Here is a 13,070-nt window from a genome sequence, read left to right on the forward strand (position 1 = left end):
TGGGCATATGCGGGGCTGGCGTAGAGAGGGGTGGGGGACGGGGCGAGGGGAGGGGATCCCCTTCTCCTCCTCGCCGGGACCAGAAGGCAGAGCTACCACCCGGGTAACTTGAGGGGCGCGGGCTGCCGCGGGGAGGCCGAGAGGAGGGGGCTGGCGCTGGCAGAAGGGCACACAGAGCTTTCCGCTGCCGGCTCTGCGGAGTTCGGGTCGGTTCCCTCAGCCCCATCCTGCCCCCCGGGGGCCGAACGCCGCTGGGCCCCTTCCCCGAGTCCTTGTTCCCGCAGCGCGGCCCCACACCGCCCGCTCCCAGGCTGGGTGTCGGTGCAAACCTTCTCGGACTCACCCCGCATCCGGCCCCCTCCGTGTCGCTGCCCTTCTGCAGATCTCCGCGGGTCCCCACCGAAGATGCCTCGCCCGGGCAGAAACACTTACAGCGACCAGAAGCCTCCCTACTCCTACATCTCGCTGACCGCCATGGCTATCCAGAGCTCCCCGGAGAAGATGCTGCCCCTGAGCGAGATCTACAAGTTCATCATGGACCGCTTCCCCTACTACCGGGAGAATACGCAGCGCTGGCAGAACTCCCTCCGCCACAACCTCTCCTTCAACGACTGCTTCATCAAGATCCCGCGCCGCCCCGACCAGCCGGGCAAGGGCAGCTTCTGGGCGCTGCATCCCAGCTGCGGGGACATGTTCGAGAACGGCAGCTTCCTGCGCCGCCGCAAGCGCTTCAAGGTGCTGCGCTCGGAGCAGCTGGCGCCCAGCAAGCCGTCGGACGCGGCGCAGTACCTGCAGCAGCAGGCCAAGCTGCGCCTCAGCGCCCTGGCCGCCTCCGGCACCCACCTGCCCCAGATGCCCACCTACAACCTCGGCGTGTCTCAGCCCTCCAGCTTCAAGCACCCCTTCGCCATCGAGAACATCATCGCCAGAGAGTACAAGATGCCCGGGGGGCTCGCCTTTTCCACCATGCAGCCCATGCCGGCCGCCTACCCCCTTCCCAACCAGTTGACTACGGTGGGCAGCTCCATCGGTACGGGCTGGCCCCACATGTACAGCTCCGGCATGATCGACACCGCCACCCCCATCTCCATGGCCAGCGGCGAGTACGGCGCCTACGGCGTCCCCCTCAAGCCTCTCTGCCACGGTGGGCAGACGCTGCCGGCCATCCCCGTCCCCATCAAGCCTGCCCCGGCCGCGGTGCCGGCCCTGCCTGCCCTGCCCGCGCCCATCCCCACCATCCTCTCGAACTCGCCGCCCTCCCTCAGCCCCACGTCCTCGCAGACGGCCACCAGCCAGAGCAGCCCGGCCACCCCCAGCGAGACTCTCACCAGCCCGACGCCCGCGCTGCACTCCGTGGCCGTGCACTGACCCGGGCCGCCCGCACGGACTCCGCCGCCCCTTCTCCCGGAGTTTTCCCGGATCTCTCCTCCCTCCCCTTCTCCCGCTTCTCTTCCCCTCGAGCGCAGACAGCTCCCGCGGGCAGCCGAGGTGTTGCCGCTCGCCCGAGCTGCCCTGTCCACCTCGCCCCGGCCGTGCCCTCCTTAGAAGCTCGGCTCCTTTCCCGGCCCTGAACTTTGGTTTCTGTTCTGCTGGGGCAAAACGCACCGGCCCGGTCCCGCTCCCCGCCGGTAGGAACTGCCACGGGCACCACTGGTTTTCCCAAAGTACTTCAGGCATCTCCGGTTTGCCGGGACCCGGTGAACCCGGCCCGGCGCTGCCTCCTGGCCTTCCTTTGTCTGGCAAGAGCGGGGCTTACGGAGGACCGAGCTTTAGACGCACCAACAGCATGAAACGGCTGCAGTCTCACTGCAAGAGAGCGAGGACGGTTCCAGTCTCCGAGCAGCAAACGCTTGGATAGTGGAAAAGCCGGGAAGTGCCCGGGGCCTTTGTGCGGTGGGGGTCCGGCTGGGCGGGAGCGCCGAGGGGGGAGGCTGCGGGGCCGCAGGGAACGGGCACGGATGGGGATCCCGGAGGTAGGTCCCCCCGGCTGCGGCGGGGCGCTCGTTCACCCGCTCCGTGCCCGTTTTGTTTACAAAGCACCTCTTCCAATGTAAATACTGAACTTGCAGCCCCTTCGCAGTACCTGTTGTAATGCGGAGGTTTACGGTAGTCGTCAGGTGGAAGAGAAAGAGAAGTTGCTTTGCCTGTGCACTTCTGGTTAACGGGAAGGTTTGGGGAGCTTTTAAAATTTGTTGGCTATTTATTTCATAGCTTAAAACCGAACAACAACAATGGTAACAATTGAAAACCCAAAAGCACAAACCAAACCCAACGCCACTCACCAAGCACAACCCGGCACGGCTTAAGGAAAGCTGCTGGAGTGACCGGCAACACGGCAGCAGCAGGTACAAACCGCGGGGCCACCCCGGTTGCTGCTGGAGCTTTGCAGACAGAGAGAGCGGGCTGGGGAACCTGTACATGTTTGTGCATAGGAATGGTTCTAAATCGTGTAAAATGCACTTTTGTTTGATATACTCCTTCCTAGTTTTAGGTAGTTTGCTGGAAACTGAACTGTTGTTCTGTTGTGAACTGCTTAAGAAAAAAAGAAAAAGTAAAAAAAAAAAAAAAAAAAAAGGAAAACCCCTCACAAACGGCATTAGTGTCTATTGGAATTGTAAAGATGTTTCTTTTTCACCTTTTTCTGTACAGAATGAGCATGGCGTTTTAAATCTTGGTGTTCTTGTTCCCAGCATGTGTGTTTTAAGACAAAGGTTAAGAAAGTGTCTACGTTAAATTATGAACCTAGTCGTCCAAATAATATTTTCTCATTAAAATATGGAAATGCAGATTTAGTTTCTTATTTGTCTTTTTAAAGAGTTTACACGAGGGAAGTCGAAGCATTCGTTCATGGGAATGAAGTGCCAATATCTAGACCATATGAACAGCCTTTCAGGGAGGTTACTATCAATGTCGTTATTTACATACCAGAACACGCTGGATAAAACTGTCGTTATCACCGGTTTACAGAGGAGGTGACACACATGAGCACATGTTCTGGGGGTTCTGTACCGATAGATCTCAACATATATCCATACACACACATGCGTTTGTGTCCTATACAATTAGACCGCATATAAACAGGGATCACATCTACTCCTGTGTGGATATGTATTTATCACCTACACACCACCAGTTAAATTTTCTCTAAAAAGTATAAAATCGAGCTTCTGCAATGCAGAGCAAACATCAAAATCTATAAAGAATCGGATACTTTCAAAGGCTGAGAACACTGAAATTTTGTCAGTTGGGTTTTTTCTTAAAAGTGGCATCTCGAAATCTTGCTCGGGTACCGGCGAGCTCCCACAGCCTTCTACCTGTCGTTAAACCACCTCAAGCCAGGCAGTCACTCCAACCCCTGCTATCAACGCTCTGTCTCTATAGATCCTACTTTCCCAAGGCGGTGGGTTGCAATCTGTAACCCTCACAATTGTCCCCGGTTTTCCCTAAGCCAACAGGCAGTCTCTTTTACCAAGACGGATTTTACAAGGATTCCGCAACCTCTGGCAATGACAGACGCGACGGAGTGAACCGGTGTGGCGGAGATGTGGCACCGGGCGCGCAGGTACGGGACCCCCGGACACCTGAGGGGTCATTAGAGAGGAAAGAACGTTGTGTGGTGCCGCGGTGCTGCGGGGTCTGCCCCTACCCGAGCTCTCCGAACCCCTGAACCATGACCACGGGACATGCCCGTTTCCTCACCACGGACCAAAGCCCCGAGATTAACGCGGAGGGTGATGAATCCGGTTGCCACCTTTTTTTTTTTTTCTTTTTTTTTTCTTTCCAGAGAACGGATCCCACACACAGAAAAAAGGTGGAAAATACATGAATCATTGGGCTGATTAAAATGCATGAAGCTGCTAAAGCTTGTCAGATGGGGGACAACTGAACTCATTCATCAAGTCCAGCCCACGATTATATCAACAAGATCAGCTAAAGAAAGCATTCACAACTTATCGCCAGATCAATGGACACATAACTCGACAAACTTTTCCTAACCAAGCGATGACCCACATTTCTAGACGAGGAGGACTCTTTTCCTCCTTCCTTCCTTTTCCCCCTTGTAAGATCTAGCAGTCAGAACAAATCCTCACTGATGAAACCCGAGCTCAGTAAGAAGTGAAACTGCACTTTCAGGGTCTTTTTTAAAAAGACACAGTGATCAGGGGCGATAACGATCTGAACAGATCGTGCCCCAACGGGAAATAGCTCCAAAAGGCGCACTGGCTTCCTCGATACGTAACCCTGTAGCAAGACTCGACCCGAACTTTTAAAGCGCCGTTTTCCTCTTCCTCTCTCTCTGCCCAAGCTCGGGACCTCCCAGCCGCCAGCGCGCATCCCTACGCGCTCCCTGAAGCGGTGCGCTGCTTATTTCAAACAAATCCGCGGCTCAGCGCCTCGCTCGAATTTACTGCTCCGGCTCGTTCAGTCTTCCTGGTGGCTCAAGTCCAATGTCAATACACACGGGGCTGCAGCCGGAGCCAGGGAAGGGGCGCGGGGGCGACAGCATCAGCGAGGCCGAGCCCTCCGTCGGGTTTCGGCATTCCGGAGGGCCGGGGGAATGCCTTTAAGGTTTATTTTATGCCATTATAAGCACTCATGCACAGAGCCCGTTCCTTCTAGGCAAAAGCTCTTTCCTCCCGGAGGATGGAGCTGAGCCCGGCTGTGCTCGGTAAACCCGTGGAACCGGGATGCTGCGATCCTGTCAGTGATTCACGGAATGGGAATCCTTTCTTTCTTTATCTTTTGAGTCTTCTCCCCCTCGCTACATGTGACAAGTTCCCCCTCCGGACTGACCCCTCTATCGAGGTGTTTGCGAGCAAAAGTGGGGCTGGGGCGAGGGAAACAAACTGAGCAGCTTCACTCTAACAGCCCCCCACCCCCCAGCGCCGAATTAGCTCGGAATCTTAATATAAATGTCACTTTGTGGATTGTGGTTTTTTGTTTTGTTTTTATTAACAAAAAGAAGCCGGGGCTGTGAAGCCTTGGAGGGGCTGTATTTGTTTTCTTTTAAACTAACAACAAATTATCTAATTAATATGTTTCAATTACAGCATGAAAAAGAGAGGCTTTGGACCGCCTGCAGTGGGTTTACAATAGCCCCAGAGCCCACTATAAGAATTTACAATAACTTCACATCTGTTTCTTTATTTCCCACTTTTCGAGTCTAAAACTCCTCTCGAAATCACTTCAAACCGTGGCCCGAGTTATGAAATATGGTCCCTCTGCCAGGGAAAAAAAGAGGGGAAAGAAAAAAAGGACAAAACTTTGCAGCTTGAGCCTTCATTTGCAAGCTGGAAAGTGAAAGCCCCATTGAAGAGCATTAAACAAATATATTAGAATTCTGTCACTTTATGCAATTGAGTAGATCAAATAAAGGGTCCCAGGCCACTTCATTCACTCTCATTCACTTGAATAGAAAATGCAAAGAATAGCAAACCTAGACTGGGCCACCGATGTAGATTTAGCCCTTTTTTTCTAAGAGACAAAAAGGCTGAATTTTCACAAACACATTGCTGACTCGGGGACTAGGAAACCAGCACTGAAACCCCTTTGGAATTTAAATTCATTTTATCTTCCTCTCTCTTTCTGGGTCCCTTTGCGCTACAGGGTGGGTTACACTGGCTCCCTTGCTTGGAAAACATAGGATACAACACACCACCACACAAAAATAAAGGTTCCAGGTTTACCAGGCTGAGGCACGGTGCAGTTTGGAAGGTAATAGTTTGATTTACCAAGGGAAATAAGGGAACATCCTCATCCCTCAGAATCGCAGCCCCTCTGCGGGGTGCCTGGGCACAGCACTGCTGAGGGCCCTGCTAACTCCAGGTAATGCTTTGTATTTGCTTTTACTGGTTTATACTTCTTTCAAGGAAAGGAAATCAAATAAAAATAGCACGGATTGGACAAAATGTCCAGTTCTCTTTCCTTATACAGCCAAACAGGATAATTTGCTCAGTGTTTAGTAGAAATGACAAAACTTCCACAGCCTCGTATTTGCATCAGAGACTTTCAGGCCCAAGGAATGCTACATTTTTGGAGTAAGAAAAAATAATGTCAAGTTCCACACATGTTCACTCCTGCTGTCCTTTGTGGTTTTAGCTCTGCCTTCACTCCACACTATCTTACTTTATGTCTGATCTTATTTTGAAAAACATTCCAGTCTGTGAAATAAGCACATATTTTTTAATGGATCCCGGTTTGAAACTGTCTGTCCCAGTGCCTGTTTTCATCTCTCTGTCTGACCTTAAGAATTTATGCTAACACTCACTGGATAAATTTATCTTAATTTTATCCTAACTCTCCCCTGAGCTCACTGGGGAGACCCCGGAATACACCCCAATGACATGGCAGTTCTTTCAGATGAAGGTGCTGCTTTGCCACCCCTCCTCTGCTGGGGAGCTCAGCTCTGAGCAGGGCAGAGCACCCTGCCCCCCTATGTGTCCCAACCATGGCCACTGCCAGAAAGCACCAGGTCAACTCTGGTGGGCGCTGCTCAATAAAAGCTCTTCATTTTGCACTGTTTAGAAAGACCTCGGCATTTATGTAGTAGTAACTGAAGCATTTTGCATTAGTCAGATCAGCTCCTTGGAGAGGGCATTGCAGTCAAAACTGACCTTACACCCAGGAAAACGCCCAGCATTCCCACCTACCCCCAACTACAGACAGCACAGACCACCCGCATGGACCTGTCTGTGAACATCAACCTGGAGGCATTTCACCAGGGGTGAGATCAAGGCACCCTGGGGGCTGCAGCTTCCATCTTCCTCATTTGCTTTAATGGCTGCTGGATAGACAACAGGTAAGTAAGGAGAGATGGAGCCCAAAACCTGGACCTGGTTCTATTCCTAGGTATGCCCCAGCAGCATGAGATGCTTTCTCAGCCTTTGGAAACCACTAGTACACCTACTGCCTGTGGGCGTTTGGGGAGCTCTTGCTCCCCAGGCTGCTCCCCTGATCAGGACCATGTGTTACTTCCATGGTTTAACACTTCAAAACACTACTTAGAAGGCACCTTTATGCCGACTATCAGCACGAGCACTGTACTACTAACTAAACCTGAAACAAATATAAACTCGAATGAAGTAAGCAAAAAGACCCCAAAGCTTTGTTTTGGAATACCTGAACAGGAAAGCACAGCATGCACCATGTCACCCTGCTCCAGCCAAAAAAAGGCGCTTTAAAGGGTAGGTTTCTGTTAGGCCATACAGGAACCTCTGCTGCAGGGTATCAGGGCGGATGAAGCACCCATTTCAGAACAGGGAAGAGAATGCTCCATTGCCAGCTGCAGATGCCACCCATCTCTTCAAACAATTGCAAGCCTACCTCTTCCACACCACAGATGTGCAATTTTCTACCAAACAGAGCAATATCATCACCTGATTCTCTCCTACCTCTGCCTGTACTTCTTTCCTTTGTACTCTTTCTGGCTCTGGCTGCCCAATTTCATTTGTAACTCCTCAGCTTAATGATGCGGGTTCCTGGCAGCAGAGTTCTGAGAAGCTTAAGGGTACAGTCAGCCTTGTTACTGCCCCATCCTCTGGAGACATTCTTCCATGGATGGATAGTTCCCTGGATGAGGAATGCTGGACCCTGGTAACATATCTTGCAGGATGCTTTCCTGGGCTCTTGCCCATCCTCAGCTTCCCACAAAGTCGAGCTGTTCAGACCATTGATGAGACTGCCTGCACGCCAACAGAGCAGAATGGGGACTAAGCCTACACAGACCTGCTGAAGGAGGCCACAAACACACACATAACTTGTGTTTCCTCTCAATTTGTGCTGGATGTACTTGAGCCTTTGCTGAAGATCACTTCATAATTAACCCTCATAACTTCCAGGTGAAGGAAGTTCTCTGAAGAACAGGGAAGAGGATCAAGGGAGGGCTGAACCCTGTTACACATAATTGGACTTCAAATTGCTGTTTTGTTGGCAGCTACAAGAACTCTAACAGAGTTAGAGTAGAATCCTAACATATGAAACAGATATCTATGGATTCTACACCTGCAGGAAGTTGTTATAGTCATGTTCATTATTTTACTGAGCTCCAGCTTCGTCATCTCTGCTAAACCTAGACAATCAGGTGTATCCAGAGGCTCTGAGTAGCAGACATCCTCCTGGATGTACATGGGAATTAGCTGGACCACATGGAGCTGCTTCCCCTGCAAGCCAAAGGATGTATTTTTGAAATAAGTAATTTTTAACCACTTCTAATTTGCGAGGCTGGCACCAGGATTTTCTGCTGGCAAATGACACATACCATGCATGTCAGAGGAAGACACAAAACTGCTATAGCAGTTCTACAGATAAGCTTGTCCTCTCTTGCTCGCCTCTCACTGCTGGGTTTTCCCCTCTATCAGTCACAGAGTTCGAGCATGAGGCAGGCCCACCAGTGCCTTGTACAGTGGCTGAGAGTTTCAGGGTAAAATCTTAACTTCATTAAAATTCACAGAAACTTCCTAGTGAATTCAATAGAGTGAGGCTTTCACCATCAAGGGTTTTCAGAACATTCAGATGGTTTCCTATGGAGGTAACTTCCCTTTCTCTGTTTGAGGTCACAGTCATATGGTGGCTATGGTAAGTCACATATAGCAGGTACATGGGTGCCTCAAAGCTATGTGGGCAGCTTGACTTGGGAAAATATCTCTGTCTTGTCCATTTTTCCCCCAGCTGTCACTAGTGTTTTCAGCTACTCAGTGCTTTTTTATCCCCAGCCACAAAAGAACTGGCCAAGGAAGGACTGAACATGGAATATTTGGTCCTGTGCTCCTCTCTGCCTTCATCAAAGTATAGGGTACTTTCTGCCAAGCTGTGGACTCATCTATCTGAACATTAACAAAATCACAGTCCTAAACACTGCGATTTTTAGTGTGATTACTTTTGAGATCAAACTAGAAAGCTTTGAGAAAGTATCTATTTTCTGTGCTTTGACTCCACTTACTCAATGGTAATTTTTCAATTCTTTTTCCATCCAAACCACATTATGCAGTTTTCATCTCATCAGTCAGCCCACAGACATGCTCTCTCCCTCCTTTTCAAACCGCAAATCAAACACTGCAGATTCTGCAGTGTTTCGTTCTCCAGGACTGTCAAGTAAAGCACCAGTTGCTGTGATGCTTCTGATAAAAACAGCTACTGTAATAGTGGGTTTTCTTCTGGGAAAAAAAAAAAAAAGGGTTGGTGGATGAATTCCTGTGATGGAATTTCACTAATGACATCAAACCTGACAATATTAGGTCATGTCTGCATCACAGCAATGTTTGTTAGATTTGATATAATGGTGTGGAGGGCTTGTTAATTTTCTGTAGCATTTCTATACAGGCAAGATCCCAAGACAGCATAGTTACATGGATAGGGAGGCTCTTGCTGCCTTCACCTGCACCATAAGCTATGCCAATGAAAGCCCATGTTGTCAGTATCACCTATTCCCACAGGAGAAGGCTTGTTGGCCCAGCTGCCATGGACAACATACACACACTTTTCCCTGGTGCTGCCCTGGTGCTGGTGTGGGCAGTCACCCACAGGTGCCAGTGGCCCTAGAGAGGATTGAGCTAAATTGGGGCCACAGGACCGGTTATGTCCCCACAGGACAGGCAGCACAAGGGGGCTGGAACTGCTGTTCTGCTCCTGTACAGCAGCACTGCTCAGCACTGGCCAAAGGACAGGCACCACCAGTGCAATCAGACAGGGGCTGACAGCTGGAAATCACCTTGTTCTCTTCCTCACCCATTCAGTGAACTCAAAGAGAGACAACAGTGAACTCTGTTGTCTATACATAGTACAGACTACAAATTCTACTATTGCCTATATAGAATCATAGAGTTATACAATAGTTAGGGTTGGAAGGACCTTGAGATCATCTAGTTCCAACCCCCCTACCATGGGCAGGGACACCTCACACTACAGTTACATATTACAAATCCCATCACTGTAAGATGATTTGGGACAAGCCTTTTGAAACCAGCAGATCATCTTTCAGAGCCTTGCTTTGGGGGAATTTGGTGTAGGACGGTATCCCGTCCCCCCCCCAGTCAGAGGCTGTACAAAGATCTGCTGCGTTTTTATCAGCTTGGTATCACCCCAGAAGTTTCCATGAGCTCAGGATAAGGCTGTTTGAAGCCACTGCACAGGAATCACCAGAGACACCTACTGCATGTTCAGATGACGGCTCTCCACTGTAAAATAAAGCCAGTCCTGCCTGTAGCACTCGAATCCTATAGGTCTGGTCCACTTTCTCCATCTGCAATTGATGTGACCAGGTTGTGTATCAGAGAACAACGTTTCTTCTAATTATTCACAGGCATTGATTTTAAACCAAAATGCATTTCTCAAGTGAAGCAAGGTGCTGTCAGACCACAGAGTCTCTGCCCAACACATCAGATCATACAGCCACCCAGAATGTCAGCAAGGAAGAAAACCTTTGAGCTACCCAGCACTCCTGGTCATTCATTAGCTCTGCCTCCTGCAGTAAGGGCTGTACATATCTAAGTGCTGCTTTTTCTTCTAAATATTGGAAGTCCCTCGACATTTTGCTATTTTCCTGAGCATTCTCCTTTGTCAGTTCCTAGCACTAAATACAGCAACCCCAAACCCCAAACTGCTTCTACATGATCCAGCTCTGGGAGATTTTTTTGTCCTTTCAAAGTGAAGAGATGCTGCTTAAAAGGACAGGTTTGGGGTCAAATGCTGCTGTAAAGAAACTGAATGGGATGAATTTGGGTCAGTAACAATGCGTCCCTTCGTTCTCAATGCAAGTCAGGGAGGTTATGGTTCTGTGAATGTGGATGTGGCACAGTTGGGTAGGAGGTCAACAGCACAGAGTTAAGTACTATTTTCAGCATTGTCTTCTCCTTCAGCTTGTGGGGATACAAAGCAGAAGCTGTCAGTATCCATCCACTTTAGCTCTGGAAATAACTATTAGGAAGGCTGGGAACTGATCTTGTCTAAAACCAGCAAATATCATTATATAAGCCTGGATCCCCAGAGTATCCTGACATGAGGTGGAATTCCTCCCGTCTTTCAGAAGGGTAATGGCAAAAGCCTTTCTCCCTGGAGCAGAGGATGCCAATCCTGCCTGCCTGCTTCTTCACGGTGTCAGCTGCCCTTTGCACTGCAGAGCTTGGGGCAGGGGTTTGGGTGTTTGTTCTGTGGTAGCTCCATGCACCAGAAAAGCCTGTGCTGTAGCAGCACAAGGCTTCAGAGGTTAATTTGTCTTGCAGAAGCTCCAGGCCCTGGCTTCTCTCTGGGCTTTAGAAAACGTTCCTCTTTTCAAGCACTCTATACCATATGCCATATCTGTTCTCTGTTTGCAGTAGTAAAGAGTAGTTATAAATTGGAAAAGACTGGATGTCTTTTTTACAAGTATTTATTCATTCTGCCTAAACACTCTGAAGGAATTATGATTGACTCATACTGCCTGCATGGAGACTAACCCCCCTATAATTACTGCTTTAACTATTATAAACCGGCTGAACAAACACTAATGTCTTTAACGACCCTCTAAAATATCCTTTGTGTGCTCCTTATTTCAACCCAGCAGAACTGGACTTATTTCTGTCATGCAGAGCAAATATACAATTGTCAAATATACCAATATTGTGCACACACACAAAGCTCCTATGCTACTAAATTATGTAGGCAATTATCTGTTATGTGTACAGAAAACATCAGGCACATCAAGCTTAAGCAAACAGGTATGAAAACGTCACCAATTTGGTTTTCTTTTCAAAATACAATCACATTTCTCAGCCTCTGTGAGCAATTCAAAACTCCATGCAATGAGGTACCACCTACTTCTCCGCTCCTTGGATGTCAATGAGCAATGGAAGGCAGCATATGAAACAACTGTGTAAAACAAATGACTCGGACTATTCAGAGTTCTGTTTCAACTTTCAGTTGCTGAAACTGTGTAATTAACACACAATCATTGGAAAATCAACAGCCAGAGAAAGAGCTGCCAACATACTGCTATGAAGTGTTTTCCCAAATAGTGCAGCATCCATAACCTGACACAATGACTTTAATCTGTTCTTATAAGCCCTCTTCAGGACCTCAGAGGAAGCAGTGCTAGGATGTCATTCTGTATAGCCTGTAAGGAGCTATTAGTGCCAGCACTCAGGGAGCACTCTGGGTACAGAGGCTTTTCAAGACTGCACCCCACAGTTCTTCATGCTGATATATTTTCAGTCCACAACAGAACACCCATTGATCTCAGTGGGGATGGATAACAGAACAGTACTGAAAAGCATACTGGACTGTAAGCACTGGAATTAATTTACCTGATACTCTACAGGTCATGTCCTTTGTTCCTTAAGCTACACCTGCCTGCACAGCCCTCCCTTCCCATTTCCCATAGGTTGCCCACCCGACAGGAGCAGACAAACAGCAAGCTGCCTGCGAACCCCTCGAGGATGCACCCACGGATGGACTAGCTTGCTGCTGCCACACACAGTGGACAGTGCTGGAGGTCAGACTGCCTTTCCCTCTAGTCTGAGCCTGTCTTTTCTGCCCAGACAACATTTAAAGAAAATATTTAAGAAAACAGTTTAGAAAATACAGAATTCCATTAGTAAAAAGAGGATTTTTCACTCCTCTCAAGTTGGACTGAAAGCCTCCAAAACATTTGGCATTGCTTGGGCTGATTAAGAAGACGACAGGCACAAAGCAGTCTCGTAAGCCTCTTTTCGCCAGCACACCAGCATAAATCACTGCCAATTTAGTCAACACCATCATGCCCCCGTTTGTCACCAGGACTGCTGAGACAATATTCTCTACCTACAAGATTATATGAAAACCCAAGTGAGTACATCAGTCTCATCGCTAAACTGAAGCAATTCTTTTCAGTTGCTAAGTCCTTGCTCTGAATGGTGTAGTTTTCAAATGCATTGTCTGCTTTTCCTACTCTTTGTCCTAACTGCTTTAAACTCCTTGTTTAATAACAGCAGATTAATAATGTACTTTACAAAGAGGAATTAGGATGGATTTCATTAAGGCTAACAACTTGGCTATGTTCTCACCATATGAATATACCAGAAGTAAAACATTTTTGATGCCAAATCTTGGGTTTATAGCAC

The 13,070-nt window shown here is 48.7% G+C and overlaps 1 protein-coding gene and 1 long non-coding RNA gene across 6 annotated transcripts in view; one reads left to right on the plus strand and one right to left on the minus strand.

The window, feature by feature from the left end:
- The window catches only part of LOC133209154 (uncharacterized), a 187,059-nt gene that overhangs the window by 117,530 nt on the left and 56,459 nt on the right, over window positions 1–13,070 (minus strand). The window lies entirely within an intron of this gene.
- FOXB1 (forkhead box B1) lies at window positions 272–1,503 on the plus strand. Its single transcript, XM_061347579.1, has one exon. The coding sequence runs from the start codon at window positions 406–408 to the stop codon at window positions 1,366–1,368; it is 963 nt and encodes a 320-aa protein (XP_061203563.1). The 5' UTR covers window positions 272–405; the 3' UTR covers window positions 1,369–1,503.

This window comes from Neopsephotus bourkii, unplaced genomic scaffold, assembly GCF_033783945.1.
Source record: "Neopsephotus bourkii isolate Nb327-2 ecotype Australia unplaced genomic scaffold, CSIRO-AGI_Nbou_v1 NB_318, whole genome shotgun sequence".
Classification (NCBI taxonomy): Eukaryota; Metazoa; Chordata; class Aves; order Psittaciformes; family Psittacidae; genus Neopsephotus; species Neopsephotus bourkii.

Coding starts and splice junctions, on each gene's coding strand:
- FOXB1 (XM_061347579.1), top strand. CDS start 406: ATGCCTCGCCCGGGCAGAAACACTTACAGCGACCAGAAGCCTCCCTAC.